Genomic DNA, 20,920 nt, shown 5'->3' with positions numbered 1-20,920 from the left:
CTGACAGGTCAGACTTGGTTTAACACTGACACCTGAGTTGGCCTGGGCCCAGATGAGCTCAGACACTCAGCATGGTTTCCATGAGCAGCAATCCCTCCCGCAGGGACTCTGACACTTAAGTCTTCCTCCTTGCTCCTCCTGCATGGGTGGCCCAGGACTCTGGGTACAAAGACGCCCCTCCCTGTCTTTTCCCTACCCATCTCAGCTGCCCCACTCTCTCACTGTCCACAGGACAACGTTAAAAGCTCCTCCTCCCCTTGATTGGGTTGGTTAAGTCTCTGGTCACAGCCTCTCCCACAGAAGGCCCAGTCTGGTTGGTGGCAGAAGCCAGGTGGAGGTTTGTTGATGGCAATGGGGAAACACAAGGACCCTGGGCCTCTCTATGCTACCATTGGCTTCTCTACTGCAGAGTCAATGTATAGCAGTCACACAGGGTTTCTGTCACTCACATACACAGATATCTCCCATGGACACTCTTGTCCACATCTGTGCATGATAAACCCAGAGATTTCCACGCCTCAGGCCTCCCCTCCCCATTCTCATACGCTCACGCCCGAGAAAACACCCCCTTGTGTGAAACACACCATATACAACAGGGCAACCAATTAGCAACAAAACTCTCTTTTAATGATAGTGTTGACCTGAGGAATCTTCGAACAGAAAGTTCGTGACCAGAGGCGGCCACTAGCAAAGAACTGGCCCAGGTTCTGGACCCAGAGTCTCTCAGAGAGAGCTGACCTCCATGCGGGAGGGGAGGCCAGGCCCTCTACTACCCAGTGAAAGAAAACTAGAAATTAGTCTGGGGTGGGGAAACACCGTACAAAATACATTCAGATCCCCCTTGGCTGAGCCCTGGGGTGGTCCAAACCCTCCGGATGAGGGCGTTGGGGAAGGAAAAGTAGGTCCTTCTTTTTTTGTGTGTGTGGGCAGTGTCCAAGGGGGCAGAATGTCTTGGTCATATTCCTCTTAAAAAAATATATCTCTTTTCACGAACCTTCTCCAGGGTTCCTGGGCTAGGTGGGAACGCGTGTTCGCTTGCCCCTCAAGGCTGCAGGGGCTGCTCTCTGGACAGAAGAGCGAGGGGCCGTGACTATGGCTTTTGTGTTTATGTAATGGGAACTGAGAAGGGGCTGGAAGAGAAGCCAGAGGGACCCAAGGTGGGGAGCCGGGATCCTGAATGCATGCTTCCTAAAATGTGATCAGTGACTCGAGTCAGAAATCCTTTGGTGTCTCAGCGTCGAGAGCAGCGGAATAATGGGAATGGATAGTCATTCTTTAACCCCGTTTCTGAGGAGTCTCCAGTGGGGGCTGGCCCTGCTGGGCTACAAGCAAGGAACGGGGGGGGGGCGGCGGGGGCGGCGGCGCCGGTTTGGAGCGTAGGGGACAGTTTTGGGTGTGGCTCCCTCCGAGTTGGAGCACTTTTGTTCCCTGCCCTGGGTAGTAAAGGACTCCCTGGTTAAGGGATCAGTCAGGCAGTGTAAGACAGCCATTTCAGGCCCTACTCTGCAAAGATGGGTCCTCGGGGCTTTGTATGTGGCGCACGGCCAACCTGTTGGGTTTTTTTTGGTACCTAAGGGGCTTTGGAAGAAGGATCAAGAACCCCAACATCACCCTCACCCCCAAGACATAGCATGATCAGACAAGACAGAGTTCCTGGAGATGGGACCACACCCAGCTTGGGTCTCATATGTGCTTTAGCCTGGGGGACAGCTCCCACTGTAATGTCAGAGCACCAGTCTCTGTGTACCCCAGAAGTCGGACACCCAAGGTCACGGAGACAGGTCCCAGCCAGCTGTCTGTTACACAGAGGTGGCCTGAGAGAGATCAGGAAGCCGGTGCTTGCTCAGGGGAAGAGGCAGGGGCCCACCCAATCAGAGCAGGGTTCATTGCTTACAAATGTCCATCAGCTGCCACATCCAGAACCTCCCAACCCCTGCCAGATTGTCCTCTCCCTTCTCCCACCAACGGCAGGGACAGGGACACCCCAAACCAGGCAGCCTGCTCTCCAGGGGAAGGTGTCTAGACATCTCCCGAGGCCTCCAAGGGGTCTTTCTTAAAGGCAGGCAGAAGCCTGGGGCTTTGTGCCAGAAGGAAGCCAGCTCTTTGACGCCAAGGGACACGGGGTGTCGGGTCCCCCCCCCCCCACCCTCCCCCCCCATCATCTTGGGCCATAGGCGTCAGGCACCCCAGTGAGGTTGCGGCTGCGCAGTGCTGTGTCCACCATCCTGATGTACGCGGCAATGGTCCTGCGCATGTCGGCCGTGTAAGGGTCATACTCCAGCTTGCGCAGCCCCGAGCGCTTGAAGTTGCCATCTTTCTGGCTCTCCACACAGAGCAGCCGATCCTCCCTGACTGCCACGCCCAGCAGGCTGACCATGCGGCCCAGCTGCGTAAACAAGTCCTGCTTCAGATCCTCGAAGTGAACCACCAGTACCGTCTTGCCAAACTTGAGCCAGTCCAGCGTGTGCGTGGCCCACCACGGGGCATAGTTCCTCACGAACTCGGGCCACTCTGTGGAGAGAGCAGAGCGTCAGCACGCCACCAGATGGGCAGATGACAAACGTTCCAGATTCCTGAAGCCCACATGTGCGTTCTTGGGTAACATACCCTTCTGGCTGGTGCCTGGTTCGCTGCAGACACCGCTCTAGACACAGACCACAGCAAGTGAATAGATACCACCAAATGTGGAGGTACAGATAATGCAGAATTATACAGGAAGGGCCAGGGAGCAGGGAGCACTTGCTTGCCTACCATGCTGGAAGCTCTGGGGTTTGAACTAAGGAACTAGAACTGGGAAGAAGCTTTATGGACATAGACTAATGATCAGAGCTGTCGTTCTGTGGGGGTAGTTGGAATGGTGCAGATCCAGGGGCCAATTACCTTACCTTGGGTTAGTTCTAGACCTCTGGAACCCCTAGGCAGTGACAATTTTGGTTTCTTTTAAAAACGCAGAAATATGAGAATATGCTTTTGTTCTCATCCCAGGTGCAGGTGGGGGCTGCTTCGGACCACCACAGCAGCTGTCTTACGATCTGCCTAGGGCCCTAGCAGGCAAATCATTTTGCCAGCTGCGGATGGTTTCTGCGATTGTGTGACACTGGGGATTCTGAGGACTTTTCCGAGGGTAGATAAACGCTAGGGCCTTGAGTGGGGAGGGTTGTTGATTGTTGTTGGTTGTGGTTTGTTAAGGAGTTGTGCATTAAAAAAAAAAAAAAAGGAAAAAGAAGAAATTAGATATCCTGATGGCAAAGACCAAACTTGCCCCAAGAAACTTGACACCCCTAATCAGCGGGAACTAGTCTAACCATAATAATATCCCTTTTTCTTTCCTCTCTGTCGTTTTTTCTCTCCCATCGGTGTTAGGGGTTGAAAGAAAAAAAAACCTACAAAGTAGCAAAGGTTGCTCTCGGACACCTCTGTGTTAGAACTAACCTCCCCTGACTAATAGAAACCTTTTGGAATCTATTAACAGTTAGCTTCTACCAACCCCAAAGCTAAGAACATCATCAGACCAGCATCCTGGCCCAATAGAAGGGCTTCCCCTGTCTGGTGGTACCCTCCTCTCTGCTGTACCCACCCATGTATTTTAAACTGTCTTGGTTCATGACTTTGTCAAACTACAAACACTGCATGAAAAGGCCTCCACGGTGGAACACAGAATCTGGAGTAACCTACATCTGTGTTTCTGGGTCACGGTCACTCACTGGCTCCAGAATAAGCTCTCTCATATTCCCTTTAAGATTAGAGCTATGGTTCTTATGTCATTGGATAGGGTGACATGTGAGGTTCCAAACATTGGCTTACTTTTTCTCCAGAGCACCTGCTGGGATCCACTGAGCCCTGGCCATCTGGTGATGTTTCCTCAGCTGCGTGGTTGGTGAGTTCTGTCCCGGGCTCCCGACCTCCCGACCTCCCTTGGTTTTATGGACAGCCTGTCTGTCTGTTCTGAGCTGGTTAACAGACCACTGCTTTGTGAGGTATCTCTTTTCGTCTGCTTTCAAAGTATTTGTTTTAAGGTATCTGCTCTTGAGTGCTCGTTTGAAAGCCTTTCAGTCTAACCTTTGGTTTGGCTTGCTTGCACTTGGAACTCTAAAGACATTTCAGATTCAGCTGTTTAGCTTGTTTTCCGTGTATTTCGTTTGCTTTGGGCGTTCTGAGGGCTTTTTGGTTTGTGTTTAGTGGTGATTTTCCTTGTCTTTGACAAGTTTTGATTTGTTAAACTTTTGGCCTTTGTTTCCCTCCTCTTCAAATGGTTAATTCTGCTTTTTTCCCCCTGCTACTTCTCCTGTGACCTTTAGCTTAAGAGGTTTATGGTCATCTAATGATAGAGCCACTGGAGACAAGAGATACAAGTTCTCTCTCACCCTACCCCATCCCACCCACCCCACCTCACCCTAAAGTGTGCTGAAGTCAAGGGGAACTTCTCAGTACGTGCAGTGGGGGAAACATACTCCATTCTTTTTGTTAGGGGTTTTTGCTTTGTTTTTGGAGACAAAACTTCCCTGTGTAGCCCTGGCTGTCCTGAAACTTGCTCTGTAGACCAGGCTGGCTTCAAACTCAGAGAGCAGCCTGCCTCTGCCTCCGGAGTGCTGGGATATTGGCTCTTTGGGAAAGATACATAGGAAGGTTTGCTCACCCCAGTCTCGCGTTCCTCCATGTTTGTGTAAACTTGTAGGATAACCACCAAAACCAGCGCATAAAAGTGACCCAAAACACATGCTCCCTAGTTAGGACAGACAGGTGACTTTTCAGGAGAAAACGAGAGATAAGCGAGGGAGAGAGGGGGAGGGGGGAGAACAAGGCTTCCAGAAAGGAGGAAGTGCCTGCAGACAAGTGGCCATCTGGTCTTTTAGCAGGCTCTGTGACTCGGTGAGCGATAATTGCTGCCTAACTTGCAAGCACTGGGGGTGGGGGAAGGGAAAGAAAACAGACTACAGATAAGGAAGCACTCTCCTTCTCCAGGTTTAGGTTTTGGCGGAAGAACGGAGTTCTTAAAAGTCGCAGATCGGCAGCCGCTTTAACTAAAACATAAAACGTTCTCCAATACGTGATCGAATTGGCAACTCAGAATAGTACTGAGCTCTTCGAGTCATGTGAGTTACAGTAAATGTAACAAACAGACAAATAAACCAACCAAACCCCCTCCAAAAACCAAACCAACCAAACAAAAACAAACAACCCTCAAAAACAAACAAACAAAAAAACAAAAAACACCACACCAAACCAACCAAACCTTAGAAATAAACTCTGCCTTTAATCTCAGCACTTGGGAGCAGAGGCAGGTGGATTTCTGAGTTCCAGGCCAGCCTGGTCTACAGAGTGAGTTCCAGGACAGCCAGGGCTACACAGAGAAACCCTGTCTCCAAAAAAACAAAACAAAAGTGGAGCCGGGTGGTGGTGGGGCACGCCTTTAGTCCCAGCACTTGGGAGGCAGAGGCAGGCGGATTTCTGAGTTTGAGGCCAGCCTGGTCTACAGAGTGAGTTCCAGGACAGCCAGGGCTACACACAGAAACCCTGTCTCGAAAAAAATAAAAAATAAAAAAATAAAAAAATACAAAACCAAAAACAAAACCACCACCACCACCTTTTTAAAGGGGTTTATGTCAAAACAAAGGCAAACTCTAAAACAGCTGGCCGGCCTTCCTTTCCCTGGTCTGAGTCTTTGTCTCCTCCTGTTGTACAGTTTCTTTGAGAAGCCTGTTTTCCTTTCCTTCTCATGCTTATTTCAGTGTCTTCCTTTCAGCCTTAAAGCCCAAAATCTCAGCTTGGCCCGAGCTCGGGGGACTCCTCAGGCTATTAACCTGATGTCTGTGCCCTTCTCCAGCATTCCTAAGGACTTAAGCTGAGCCCCATCTTCAAGGGGAGTTTCCTGTCTGCTCTCCCAACTGTGAGGTCCTGTGTTCCTTTGCTTCCATGGGGTCTAAACAAGAAACTTTGTAGATGTTTGAATGGCCCTGACACCAACATAGACGTTTCTCAGACCCACCCAGCTCTGCCCCTCGGTCATTTGTGTTGGTATCAGGCTCCGAACTCAGTGACATCACATCTAGGCAACCCCCACATCGTTGCCAAGGCAACCGACATACATTCTCAGAGTCCACCTGGCTACCTCCCACCTTCACCTGGGAGAGGCACCGCCCACATAAAACAGGCAGAACCCCCTGACCTCGCTCTCTTCTTCCATATTCCTCTTCTTCTCCCCCATGCCCCCCCCCATCTTTGCCCTATCTCCTGAATAAATCCCACTTGGAACCGTTTGGTCTGGTGCGGTCTGTTCTAAGCCTTGTGAGGACGTATTTCAGTTTGTAGGAACATGTGGCTTTTCTGGACATCATCATCATAAAACTTGATCTCCCGAGTGACCAGTCTAGCAGAAATGAAGATATTCTCAAGAGATACGTGTATGTCTCAGACTGACTAACAGACTGTGAAGCAATGGACCCCAAGGATATAGAATAACCCCCAGGATCTCATGCTGGGAGAAGGAGGGGTTGCTAGCTGGAGGGGAACTTGTCTCCCTGAGAGTGATTTCAGTTATGGCAACATTCTAACACCTTATAGACAAGCCTGAAGCCCAGACAGAGACAGTAACGGACTGGTCACCCCTCTGAGATTTTTTACTTCAGGTCCCTAAAGACAGACTTGAGGGGTTTGCCAGATCTCATTGTCCCCCTTCCCACTGTGGTCATGTCGACTAAATCTCCTTTTTCTTCTTTTAATGGCCCTTTCAATGGTCCTAAATCTTTCTTTGGGACAATTAGTATGTTTTCAAATTTAAGCATTTTAATAACATGAATAACATTAATAACAAGATACAATTCTGATGAAGCCGTCATCTCCTTGGTCCTTATCCAGTGGAGGGTATGAAGAAACTATGACACAATCTCTCTTCTCTAGCAAACATTTTTCCTAGTGACAGTTGCTGCTCTCTCCCCTCACTCTGCCGGGCCCCAGACACCAAGTTCTTTATCCCAGAGATTAAAAAGCTAGCTCATGTCTGTGCTTTAGATATGTTTATCTTGTTTATCTGTGAGTATTTATATCCATACCAACATTTCAGGAATAGTTTTGAGCACCACTGTCTCTTTAAAAGGGGTGTTCAAGATCTGTATCTTGGCAAGGCCAGTGTGCGAGAAAACCCTAAATGTGTATTTTTTGATTTGTCATTTTAAAAACCTCCTTTGGGGTTTGCATAGACATCTTAGAGTTTACAGATCTTCTTAATGTATGACACTGTAATTAGATATTTAAAGGAATTATTCAACTCTTTTTAATTAAGTCATAAAGTCATGAATGCTAAGCTCTGTCATACCCTGGTCACCTCATACTTTTGATAACCTGGTAAAGACCGATAAAAGGAAATGCTTTCCCATCAGTGACAACCAAAAACGGAACATACACAAACGCAAAACACTTCAAGGCTCCTGTTACAGTGGCTTAAATCTCTAACAGACATTTAATTTAAATCTGGTCAATGTGTTTTACCTGGGTTTATAACTATTGGGTATCGAAGATACCATATTTTCTGTGGTTGACATTACAGCCTCCTGAACTTCCTTTTTAAATTACCTCATTAAAACTGTTTTCTAAGCTGGGCGGTGGTGGCGCACGCCTTTAATCCCAGCACTTGGGAGGCAGAGGCAGGCGGATTTCTGAGTTCGAGGCCAGCCTGGTCTACAGAGTGAGTTCCAGGACAGCCAGGGCTACACAGAGAAACCCTGTCTCGAAAAAACAAAAAAAAAAAAAAAAAAAAAAAGTGTTTAAAAACCAAAAAACCCTGTTTTCTAAATTTTGTATTAGTCACCATAATAAGATCAAAATATGTCACAAAAGGATTGTTTAAAAAATGGATATGGTTATAAAGATTAAAATAATATTGAAGTTATAAAGTGTAAGACCAATTCAATGCCCTGAGATAAAACTGATGCTTAATTCTATAGACTTTAAGTATCGATTTGGTCTTAGTAATTATTACCAAAAAAAAAAAAAAAAACACTTAAAACAACAACAGCAAACCTTTTGCCTATCCTTTGACTAAACGGACATTTAAACCTGTAATTAAATGCTTCCCAATTGAACAAAGCCTTTGTGTTTTGAATAGTCAGTCATTGCTTTAATCATTTAAAATTTGTCTCGAGAGTTATGCCTATCTGGAATGTCCTATTAAATTCAATAATGGTTGTAAGACTTTTTTTTTTTTTTTTTTTTTTGGTTTTTCGAGACAGGGTTTCTCTTTGTAGCCCAGGCTGTCCAGGAACTCACTCTGTAGACCAGGCTGGCCTCGAACTCAGAAATCCGCCTGCCTCTGCCTCTCAAGTGCTGGGATTAAAGGCGTGCGCCACCACTGCCCGGCGGTTGTAAGACTTTTTGATGAACAAATATTTACACCTGTTTTTTCAATTTGGACTATTAATGAATAGTACATAGTATTGTAAAAGACTTTTAAATAGGATAACTATATTCAAAGTTAGTTAAAGAGCCCTCCTCAAAGTATAAACTAGATGACTTCATCAACTGAAAGAAAGAAAAAAAAAAGACATCACATCGAAGACTCCATTCTGATGAAAAGATCAGGCCTGTATCTACGTACTTCCAACGTACTCCCAGACTATACTAAGAAAATGTTATAAAATTTATATAAAAATAGGTTTTTATTTTTCAGGACAGGGTTTCTCTGTGTAGCCCTGGCTGTCCTGGAACTCACTCTGTAGACCAGGCTGGCCTCGAACTCAGAGAGCCACCTGCCTCTGCCTCCTGATACTGGGATTAAAGACGTGAGCCACCATACCCAGCCTTATAAGATAGATTTATTGTATGTATAATTTATATAAATTATACCATAGGTCTATGATTTCCACTGACATGTTAATTATAAAGGCATATTGCTGGGTTGGGATTGCATTTTCACTAGATAGATGTAGGCAAGAGTTAACTCTACTAAGGCCCCACAGGTATCTAACACCACCTGGTCAACATTTAACAGAAGGGGAAACTGAGGCATAGAATAAGCGAGGTGCTGTTTAAGGTCACTTAGAGTGAGAAACAGAGCAGGATTTGGGAGGTCTGTCTGGCTGCGCGGAGTGGGCCTTTTATTATTACCAAGGTGTTGGAAGCAATGACAGACTCACAGGGAATGGTGGGCTGTATACAGGGCGCCGCCAGAGCACACACTGGCCTGAGCCCTGCAGTTGCTCAATAAGGATGGCTGCTGTCCTCACTGATTGAGCTTTCTCAAGTATGACGTCATCGTCCCCGGTCCCCAGGGCGCACACAAGCCTCCTTTGGGCTCTGCAGGCTTCCTTCTTCCTCCTGATCACACAGCGAGCCATTCCTGTGTGGCAACCCTGCTTACAAATCTGTCTCCACTGCAGCCTGAGCCCCCGGGGGTGGGGTTAGGATGATTAAGCGTCTTCTTGTGGTCTCTCTACTTTATTCAAACTGTTATGGACTGTCTCCCCTGGGGGGGGGGGGGCTTGTCAGCCATCTTGCCATGTGAGAGTGATGTGTTTATATAAAGATAAAAGAGATAGAATATATGTTCTACGAGTATGGGGGAGGGGATGTCTAAGTGGGGCCCATGCGAGACATCTCTTCCCTGAGGGACCAGCCACAGGACGGTATAGTATAGAATAGAGTTTATTCAGGGCATGGGGAGGGGAGTTAAGAGGGTAGAAGAGGCAGAGAAAGGCAAAGAGAGAGAGAGAGTAGAGAAGTAGAGGCCACCCATGAGCACGTGAAGAGAGAGGGAAGGGAACGAGGGGACAGAGGGGAACAAGTAGGCAAGAGAGAGAGGAGGGGAGAGAGAGGAGGGGGCAAACAACCCCTTTTATAGTGGGCCAGGCCTACCTGGCTGTTGCCAGGTAACTGTGGGGTGAAGTTTAGACATGATGCTAACAGAAAGTCACCTGACTGGGAGGGTGCCTTAGATAGGTGATGGCGTGATCTTAGGGGTAGTTGTAGAACAGATCTCAGGGAGAGCTGCTGAGGCTCAGGCGGGAGAGAAGCCCGGAGATGGCCAAAGGTGGGCGTGGGGATGCTGCAAACAAAAACAGCTGGAGAGCGGGGAGAATCCCAAGAGGCACACTCAGGGCTTAACTGCGGAGGGTGCAGTTCTCCTCAGGCTCCTCTAGGGGGAGCAGCACGTGAGATCAGTGAGTCTTTCAAGCTTGGTTGGGGACCTTATAATCCTCCTCAATCCTAACCCCTTGCTGGGTGACTACAGATCCTTACCAACTACCCCATAGGAAACTAGGTGTGCTCATCACCAGAAGGGGGACTGAGGCTCAGAGAGGTAAAGTGACCTGGCCACACAGCAGGGAAACACTATCCGGTCCAGCCCATCTTCACACTCTGGCCCAGATCAACTCCTGCTACCACCAGCCTTATCCCTGCTCCCTCCCACAGCCTGATACCCAGCAGGAACTGGGGGAGAGTCGCTGCTGAACTAAATTGAAATTTCCCACAGCTAAATTGCACCCTGATGAAGGGCTGCTGCTCTTGACAGAACACATCGGAGCTGTCCTTAGATGCCTCTGCCAGTCCCCTCCTGGAACCCCACGGCTACTTGAGAAATATTTATGCTGACGACAGGTTATTTTTTATCCTTCAAATAGATTATTCACGAGGCAGCTGACTAATTGGGCCCGTACTGTTATAACGGGTTAGGACCAGATGTATCTGGGAAGATTAGGAAACTGCGCGTACACAGGGGCTCCTTCCCTTCCTCAGCCTGTCCCTAGTTCTGAGACACCTCCTGATATCCTTGGTGACTCAGGACAGCTACTACCATCCCAGGAGAACCCCCAGGTGAGGCTGGCTCTTGTCACCTAGCGCCCCACAGGTGTAGACTTCAGGTGAGCTTGTCTTCCGATCCCATCACCTGCAGCTCTTGTTCTGGGGAAGCTGTCTCTCTGTCTTTTTGGGTGCTGGCTGAGACATAGGGGTTGTCTATCAATGACTCCACAGCCATGTGCCCGGGGCTGGAAACCCTGCTCCTCTCCACCCGCACTGGGTGACCTTGTTGGTGCAATTTGCTCTACTTGGGTCTCAGTGTACTGATCTACAAATGGGCAGCCTTGATATCTTAGGATAATAAGCTTTGCAGAGATCCTGATGGAGTACCAGGTGCAGAGGAGTCACTGCTGCTTATGACAATCCCTGCTGATGGTGGCTCCCAGCTTTTTGTGAGACTCCCTATATGGCCCTTCCTGCTGGCCTCAGTTTCCCCCCAGCCCCCAAACCATAGCAGCTCCCTAAACTTCCGAGCTCTCCCATACCAGATGTGTGCCCACGCTACTCCAAACTCCCACCTCTCAAAGCTCCTCCACAACTTCACTGCAAAGAAGAACAGAAACAAAAGCCCTCCGCTAGCTCAGGGCTCCTGGTAATTGATCAGCACCCAGAAATCCGGAAACAAAGGCACCCCGAGGAGCTGCAGGCTGTCTGTGCACAGCCTGGCGGTCTTCGCTCCAGCTTCTTGTCGTCAGGAGGAACCAGGCCCTGATGAATGGTTTCTCCGTGCCAGTTCCCCATGGAATCATTAAACACAGGATCTGATTCATTAAACAGATCCAGGACAATTCACCTTGTGTAATCATATCACATAAAATCTCGCCTCCGTCCTGCTCCAGAGGGGCAGTAAAGTTAATGTTATAGAACCAAAGTTGGGGGTGGGGTAGGGAGGCTTATCAGAAGAGGCTCTAATCAGAAGAGGACAGGATTACCGTGACTAGCCATACACAGCAGCTACTCGGCCTCTGCTTCTCCCAGGTCACCACCCACTGTACATCAAGGGTGGCCCAAAGCATGTCTCAAAACCTGTGAGAGCATCGGAGCCCCTGCGAAATCTGGTTGGACACAGACCCTCAAATTTCCCAGGTGACACTGCTGCAGCTGGTCCCCAGCCACACATGAGCAGTAAGGGTTTAAGGCAGTGAAAGTTAAAGCGTGTGTGTGTGTGTGTGTGTGTGTGTGTGTGTGTAAGGCCCCCAAAGTCTTGTGGAAATGGATCATCTCTGATCTGTAGGTCTGGAGTGGAGCCTGGTGATTTGCATTGCTAATGAGGCCCCCCTGTTGTCCTGGCCCCTAGGATGTCCAAGGAGGGGGATGAGTGGGTGGCTGGGGTGGAGAATGGGGGCTCTGTTCCCTGGGGAGAGAGGGGATTCTGGGGCTAATGCAGCCCCAGGATGAGATGAGTGTGGACCAATCCTCCATATGCCCTCTGTTGGTTTTGAGTTGGTTCAATGAATGCCCTGACTTGGTGTTGGTCTAGGGGTTCAGGTGTCTTTAAATAAGGAAACGGAGGCTGGCAAGGTGTCTGCTGGGGAAGAGGCTGATGTGGGAGTGTCAATCAATGCCTGGGTTGGGATCCCAGCTCAGCAGACCTGGGGCGCGTACCAAGCCCCATATACCCTGCACAAGAAGTTTCTCCCTAGTTCCTGGAGGGTTTGACAGAAAGAGGGGCTGCTCAGTGATGAGTTGATAACCACACCCCCTTCTTTCAGACCCCAGGAAGCCTGGGAAGAGGAGAGCTGGCTAGTTTGGCCACTGTGTATCCCAGTGACCTTACTGGTCTTTTCCCCCCTAGGCCTGTTTCCTCATTAGTAAGAGAACCAGGGTTCTCAGCTCAGACCCAGCTGGGTTTGAACTCGGTGTTCCCAGCCACTGTCTGCTCATTGGCTCAGGCCTCTTCGTCTACCCAGGGAAGAGCATGGGGCCCTGCTTGCTGTAACTCCGGCCCATCTCTGGTCCCTCTGAACACGGCAGGGTCACTACAGTTATACTGGTCACACGGCTGTAGGGCTAAGCCACCGAATAGGCTGGGTCTGGATGCAGGCCATGTGATACCGAAGAGAGGACTCACAAATGTGGCAATCGATGCTCTCTGGGTTTGACAAGCAATGCCTCCATCACTGTACCGAGAACCGTAGCTGCTGAGTAGAGGGTGCTCCTCCCAGCCTTTTGCGCCCTACAATTTTATCATCCCCCGAAGTCTAGAAAGTTAGAGCTATTCAGGAAAGCAGAAGGGTCGAGAGTCCCGTTATCAAGTTTCACTGTAAAAGGGGAATCCTTAGCTCCTGGGCTTTGGGTGTGGCGCTCGGCGGCTCTGCTGGTCAGAGCTGCTGCTTTGTACAAGCTCTTCCGGGCTCTTAAGAGCTCCCTGCTGGTCACCCCGCACCCCACGCTGTCCCAGGCCATCCCTCCTGTACCTTTGCCTTTCCAGTGGGCGTGGGCAGCAAAGCCTATGTGGCCTCCGTATTTGCGGTTGAACTCGGCCATGAGGGCCTTGTAGGGGTTGCGGATGAGCAGAATGGCGGAGTCGAAGGCCTCGATCTCCTTCTGGCCGCTCTCGTGGGTCTTGATGCAGATAGTCCGCCCGCTTCGCCAGTGGTCCCGCTCACCTTTGAACCCTGTGCGCAACCCCAGCCAAGAAGTTAGAAGCTGGGGAGGTGGAGGTCGGAGTAGGGTGCACTCGCGCGCGCGCGTGCACACACACACACACACTTGCACGCATGCACGCTCGCATACCACCACCACCTTAGGCTTCCTCACCGTCTTCTTCACTCCATCATTCCTTCCTGTGTGTTTTCTGAGCACCTGTGGGCACGGTTTTATCAACCATCCTGATGTTCTCAGAGGCACACAGCCCTGAGGGTACTGAGGATGGGGGTGTGAGGCCTCATGCCAGACTTCCCTCAGACAAAGACTTTCCACCTGAGACCTTCATTTTGTCTACACTGAAATCTATTCTCTCACAAGCCCAGCAATGGGGAGATACCGGTGGCATGCAAAACCCCAACATTATAGTGGTTATTACACTGATTATAGTGTGAGACCTCCGATCTCTAGAGACCCAAACCAACAAAACGGTAAAGGAAACTTCCCAAACTGGGCAGTGGTGGCGCACACCTTTAATCCCAGCACTTGGGAGGCAGAGGCAGGTGGATTTCTGAGTTCGAGGCTAGCCTGGTCTACAGAGTGAGTTCCAGGACAGCCAGGGCTACACAGAGAAACCCTGTCTCAAAAAAGAGAAAAAAAAAAAAAGAAGAAGAAGAAGAAAACTTCCCAACGCCCAAAGGAAGGCATCCATGATGTCATCAGTGGTGACAGTATGGAAAGTTACTTCTCCATCTCTGGAGACCTGAGATGCCGTGTCTTGGATGCCACCATGCTGTCAACCTAGCGCGATTCCGTGGAGATTGAAAATACACCACGTTGGCCAGGAAACACCTACTCCGGAGTCTAAATGTTGAGTAAATGAGAGTGCTGCCATTCGGCAGGACATTTGCCAGAATTTTATGTCCCTAAGGAGGGACAACAGGCTTGGCTTCCCTGAGGAATGTTATTGAATTCCACCTCCAGGGCCCCCCCGCCTCCTCCACACTCCTGTTTTCTTTTTTTTTTTTGGTTTTTCGAGACAAGGTTTCTCTGTATAGCCCTGGCTGTCCTGGAACTCACTCTGTAGACCAGGCTGGCCTCGAACTCAGAAATCCGCCTGCCTCTGCCTCCCAAGTGCTGGGATTAAAGGCGTGCGCCACCAACGCCCGGCCACACTCCTGTTTTCTAATGGACCCAGCAGTTCGCTACACAAATTTAAATATCACTTTTCAGAGTCACCACACAAGTTATCTATTTACCTGGGGACCATGTGACCCTCAGGCACCAGGGAGTCACTGGACAAATTGTTCTAAGTCCTGGTCTCAGAGCTGCAGGAAAATATAATGTTTCCCCTTTTCTCATAGCTCTAATCTGCGGTACCTTGGATCGGTGTTCCCAGGTCCCTTCCTGCCATTATCTTGTTGTGTTTTTGGAAAAGCTCTGTGTTTGCTCGCTGCTGACTCCTCCTGTTCTAAATAAAGAGGCTGAGGCTCAGGAGGGGGAGAACTTGAGCCCAGGCTCCATCTGCAAGGTACCATGGACATTCAGACTGAGGCTCCATCGCTCTCTGAAGCCAGGAGGAAGCTGGTGGGAGGGCGGAACCAGGTGTCCAGGTGGCTGCTTTGTCTGCCACTGAGGGGGTAACAGAATCTCAGAAACCTTGGAATGTGTCTTTGCAAAACGGGGTTCACTGAACTTGACACTGGAGATGAAAACCCTTCAGATCCCTGGCCTCTGTGATCCCAGGGTGCCTTCTCTGAGGACTCCGAGGACGATGGGTCTACCCGCAATCGGGTATGCTTCCAGCCAGCAGCTCAAAATGACAGCACAACTCCAGTTCTGCTGAGGGGTCTGGGCTTGGAGCCTTGCACATAGTAGGTGCTACCTCACACATAGTAGGTACTGATTAAATGAGATGAGAAACCCAAACCAAATACAGAGAGCTGGGATCTGAAGGCACAGGCCCTGTGTGCTGGTTGGTTTTCGTAAACTTGACACAAACTAGAGACTCACAGAGAGGGAACTTCAACTCAGATCTCCTCTGTCAGATTGGTGTGTGGAGTATTGTCTTGATTAAGGAGTAATATGGGAGAGACTGGCCCACTGTGGGTGGAGTCATCCCTGGGCTGGTGGTCCTGGGTTCTATAAGAAAGCAGGCTGAGCAAGCCAGGGGAAGCAAGCCAGTAAGCAGCTCCCTCCATGGGCTCTAGTTCAACTCCTGCCCTTTTCCTGTCTGAGTTGATTTTGGTCAGTGTTTATCACAGCAAGTGAAAGAAAACTAGGAAGCTTGCTGCCACTCCCCTGCCCTGCTCCAATACTCCTGCCCGGCTCCTACACCCCTGCCCTGGTCCTATACCCCTGCTCTGCTCCTACACCCCTGTAGGCATCAACCTCCCACCCCATTTTCTTCCCCTCCCACCAGTCTCCTTCAGTCTCTGCCTCCCCCCTGCTTTCTGTCCTGAGTGCCGTTGCCGGCCAGCTTCCCACGTGCTGAACTTGTCCCGTGCATCAGCCCATCTGCTGTTAAATCAGCCTCATGAAGCTCATGCCACAGGACCAGAGAAGTACAGTAGTGTACCCAAGCACACACAGTCTGGAAATGCTCCTCTCCCAAACACAGCCACAGCCACAGCAACAAAGGTAGTCCACACATAGATGTAAAACCCATACCAAGGAAAGCGCTTCATGTCCAGGGCCAGCCTGGTTTCTAGCTCCCTGGTAAGAAGGCCAACAGGAATAAAGGCGTGAGGGTGAACTAGGAAACAGTTGGGCACGCTCTCCAATCAGACACTTGAAAACCTGTGACTTTGGGGCCAGTTATTTCTCTTCATTTGGCCCCACTTTTTAGGGCTGGGGGCGGGCAGGAGGGCAACACCTGTCACCGCTAGCTCAACATGGTATCTAGGGGAGGCTGACATACCTTAGGTCCCTTAGATACCTGGCACACAGTCGGTGCTCCATAAATGCATCTTGAAAACCACCCAAGGGAAGTGTATTTCCAACATAACAGTGCCTGGTGAATGTTCGTAAAGAGCATCAAAATAAAGCATGGCAAGTACTTTAGGTGGGACGCCGGGAAAACAGTTGACACTCAATAAATGCCCCAAAGGAAACAGCTATTATATCTCTATTGATAGCATAGAGCTGTTGGCCCATCAATATCTGGAGTGAGGTGCCCAGCACACATTAGGTACTTAGTAGATGTCTGTTAGGCTGCAAGCTCAGGGGACGTACCAAGACAGGAGACACATGATGTGCGTGTGTGTCAGACATAAGAGGGAAGAGGACATGTACATGGCAGGCTTGACCCATGAGGTCAGGCGTGCTGAGTGGTGCGTGCGGTTCCCTCACCCTCCACCCCTCACCTTTGTTGTACAGAGAGCCATCGAAGTAGTAGCTGCCCGTGTAGAAGCCGGTGGCCAGCTCGATTAGGTGACGAGCCCACGTGTTGCCGGCGCCCGGGAAGCTGGCTAGAGCGATGAGCTTCTTAGACTTGCCTGGGAGGAACCTTCTGTCCATACAGCGGTTGTCTGTGGGGGGGGGGGGGGACAGGGAGGGGTCAGCACTGTGTGTCCTGGAGACAAGGTCACAGCGGGAAGAGGAGAGGCACTATAGTGTGCCAAGCGCACAGTAGGGACCAGAATTAGTCCAGTAGGAGGACAAGCCTCCCGTCCAGTCTCAGGTGTTCTCCAGCACAGCAAGTCTTTCACAGTTGGTGGCTGCAATGGTTCAATTGGATGGGACTGAGAGCCCGCCTACTGGAGACCTAGCCCCACCCACTGCAGCCCCTACCTGAGCCAGAAGGCTCTCTGCTTCCTTTTGGTGCTCAGGGGCAAGGGCCGACAAGTGGTCATGGACCTCCGCACTTAAAAAGGTGCTTCTCCCTCTATGGAAAGGAGACTTTAAAAAAAAAAAAAAAAAACAACCTCCCAAGAGAATGTTACAATGTAATTAATGACTCTCATTGAAGACCCATTGAGGATCTGAGAGTTACAATGTTGCATTGTAATTAAAGACTCACACTGAGGAACACATATCTTTCAGCATGGCAGGATATAGGGGGGTCTTGGGGACCAGGGGTAGAGAGATCTGTGCCTCAGTAAAAGAGCAAAAGGGGCAAATAGAAGCCCCTGGGCATGTCCCCTATGCAACATTTCGCTTCTCTGAGGTTTGACTGTTTTTGGTAGTAAAAGCTTGGCTGTGGGGGTGGGGCACAGAACCCACTACATCATCTCCCCCTCAGCCCCCCCCGCAAAGAATTCTCCACTTAGACCTTCCTGGGAAGCCACAGGTCAGCTCTATGATAATGGCTGTTGTCCTCAGTATTAAATTTTACTTGGTCAATGTTAAGGGTCAGCTGACTCGATTTTTTTTTCCTTTTTTGTAGTTAGACAATGCTAGACTTTGATTTATTTCTATGTTGTTCTTTATGGTATTTTTCTCCTCCCCAGTCACATCCTCAGCTAAGGGTCAACTTGTTTTTTTTATTTTTTTATTTGTTCATCCTCAATAATCTTTTGATTTGCACATCATGAATAGTTTCCATTGTTTCATGGTATGTTCTGAGAATTGATTGACCATAAAATGTTTCACAGTGTGTTCTGTAACTGTCTGTGATGGTTTGTATATGCTGGGCCCAGGGAGTGGCACTGTTGGGAGGTGTGGCCTTGGAGTAGGTGTGGCCTTGTAGGAGTGGGTGTGGTCTTATTAAAGGAGGTGTGGCCTTGTTGGAGTAGGTGTGGCCCTGTTGAAGGATGTGTGTCACTGTGGGCCTGGGCTTTAAGACCCTTCTCCCAGCCAGGCGGTGGTGGCGCACGCCTTTAATCCCAGCACTTGGGAGGCAGAGGCAGGAGGATTTCTGAGTTCGAGACCAGCCTGGTCTACAGAGTGCATTCCAGGACAGCCAGGGCTATACAGAGAAACCCTGTCTTGAAAAAGCAAAAAACCCAAAAAAAAAAAAAACCCCTACTCCTAGCTGCCTGGAAGTCAGTCTTCTGCTAGCAGCTTTCAGATGAAGATGTAGAACTCTCAGCTCCTCCTGCACCATGTCTGCCTGGATGCTGCCATGTTCCTGCCTTGATGATAATGGACTGAACCACTTGCCTTGATCATGGCAATAAAACCCTAACTGAGACACTGACCACAAACCTGTAACATGTACCTTTCTTGTGATCATAAAAATAACTGCAAAATTCCACTCTTGTAATTGCTTGCTTGCTTGCTATAAGAGGTTCCTGTGCTTTTGGTCTGAGCTGCTTCCTTCTCCTACCCTCGAGGAGACTGTAAGTTTGGCCTAGCAGTAAAATAATTTCTTTTACTTTGTAACATCTCAGGCTAGCTCCTGGTTCCCTGCACCTTAACAGTCTATTGGTTCCGAAGCCCCATAAACCAGGGCAGGAGCTAGAGGTCCCGTTCTCTAGTCTGTGGGATCAATAGTCTTAACTGCCTCTCCAATACCCCGACTGTCATAACACTGCAGTCTCCTCTCTGCAGGGAACAGAAACAAACAGGCCACTCAGAGTGCAGTGTCCTAAATCCTGCTGAGAAGCTTTGGTGAGAAGTAAGGTTCTGGAACCCAACACTGCCCTATTTTGCTGTGTGGCTCCGGTCATACTGATCAACCTCTCTGTGTTCAGTCGCCCCTTTGTAAACTGGTCACCACGGCATGCATGGAATCGTGCCGGGTTAATCGTGGAGGGTTAGGTGGGTTAAGCCTGGTAAAGAGCATCAGGCAAACAGCTTGTTAACGGTTCAGTTCCCACCAGGAGAAGCAGGGCTTATTGTGCAGTAGATGCTTAATAAAAGACCACCTCTGAGGAGCAAGGTCTGGGCAGTTTGCTGAATCTGCCGCATATGACTCTTCTCAGGGTGTAGGATCTGCTGGGGCTTGGACAGGCTGGCGACGGGGTGCTGAGAATGAGCACAGAGAGGCTATCAACTCTCAAGAGGACATCAGTTTCCAGCGGGGTCTCGGCAAAGCCCCTTGTGACCACGTGCACGACTTTCCTCCAGGCCGGCGCGACGAAGCTCTGCCCAGAAGCTGGATGATCCCAGAAAACCAGCTGTACTGGCTGGCTTTGTGTGTCACCTTGACACGGCTGGAGTTATCACAGAGGAAGGAGCCTCCCCTGAGGAAATGCCTCCATGAGATCCAGCGGTAAGGCACTTTTTCAATTAGTGATTGATGGGAGATGGCTCCGCCCATTGTGGGTGGAGCCAGTCCATTGTGGGTGGAGCCATCCTTGGCTGGTGGTCCTGGGTTCTATAGGAAAGCAGGCTGAGCAAGCCAGGGGGAGCAAGCCAGTAAGCAGCACCCCTCCACGGCCTCTGCATCAGCTCCTGCCTCCAGGTTCCTGCCCTGTGTGAGTTCCTGTCCTGACTTCCCTCAGTGATGAACAGTGATGTGGAAGTGTAAGCCGAATTAACCCTTTCCTCCCCAACTTGCTTCTTGGTCATGAGGTTTGTGCAGGAATAGAAACCCTGACTGAGACAGCAGCGCACACACACACTCCTCCCTCCTCACTGAACTATAAATGAACAGTGTTTGCTCACCAGGACCCTGAACACAACATCAGATTGGGTGGGACTGCCAGCTAGGGACCACCAGGCACACACATAGGATGCGTAGGCAAATCGCAAACAGGTGTCTGCTGCTTCCCCTCTCAGGTGTGAGAGTGTGGGCTGCCTCGAGTGCACTTGTGCTGTTGACACACCCGTGCAGTGTCCACCTGCCCATCTTTATCACCACCATCACCATCACCACCATTGTCCCAGTTTTCTTCTCTGCTGTTGTGATAAAACACCGACCGACCAAAGGAACCGTCTCTTTGGCTCACAAGTCCCCAATTACACTCAATGACCGAGGAAAGTGAAGGCGGGCGCTCAAGCAGGAGCAGAGGCCAGAACCATGGAGGAAACTGTTTCCTGGCTTGCTCAGCTTGCTTTCCTATACAATCCAAGATCATCTGCCCAGGGGTGGCACCACCCACAATGGGTTAGAGCCTCTCCCCTCAGTCGTTAATAAAGAGAGCACCCCACACCCACGCCTATGTGCAATCTGATGGGGACGTCCCTTGACTGAGATCCTCTCCTCCCAGATATATCTAGGCTTGTGTCTGGCTGACCGGAACTAACAAACGAACTCGACTGAAACCATCACTACATGGTCTCCTCTATCCCCATCATCACCACCCCAGCCACTGCCGGCATCCCCAGCATCCCCGGCATCCCCTCGGGCAGTAGAGGGATAAACAGTCAGTGTGGGTTCCCCTGGCAAAGGGGCAGAGATGGAAAGAGAGACTGAGGGGAGTGGAGAGACAGAGAGAGAGAGAGAAAGAGAGGGAGAGAGAAAGAGGAGAAAAAGGAGGAGAGGAAGGGGGAGGAGAAGGAGGAGGAAAGGGAGACAGAGTCAGGGATGGGGAAGAGAGAAAGAAAGAGACAGAGAGAGAGAGGGAGAGAGAGAGAGAGGAGAAAAAGGAGGAGAGGAAGGGGAGGAGAAGGAGGGAGTAAAGGGAGACAGAGTCAGGGATGGGGAAGAGAGAGA

At 49.9% G+C, this 20,920-nt stretch overlaps 1 protein-coding gene across 1 annotated transcript in view; it reads right to left on the bottom strand.

The window, feature by feature from the left end:
* Positions 1 to 2,158: 2,158 nt before the first annotated feature.
* The window catches only part of Wscd2 (WSC domain containing 2), a 41,484-nt gene continuing 22,722 nt past the window's right edge, over positions 2,159 to 20,920 (bottom strand). The window contains exons 6-8 of the mRNA XM_028765483.1: positions 16,743 to 16,907; positions 13,209 to 13,409; positions 2,159 to 2,511 (exon numbers count right to left, since the gene is read on the bottom strand). Of these exons, the coding sequence (XP_028621316.1) occupies positions 2,159 to 2,511; positions 13,209 to 13,409; positions 16,743 to 16,907 (719 nt within the window). The remainder of the gene's footprint in view (positions 2,512 to 13,208; positions 13,410 to 16,742; positions 16,908 to 20,920) is intronic.

Source organism: Grammomys surdaster, unplaced genomic scaffold (assembly GCF_004785775.1).
Source record: "Grammomys surdaster isolate TR1022 unplaced genomic scaffold, NIH_TR_1.0 164, whole genome shotgun sequence".
Classification (NCBI taxonomy): Eukaryota; Metazoa; Chordata; class Mammalia; order Rodentia; family Muridae; genus Grammomys; species Grammomys surdaster.
This window is presented reverse-complemented; position numbering and strand designations above follow the sequence as displayed.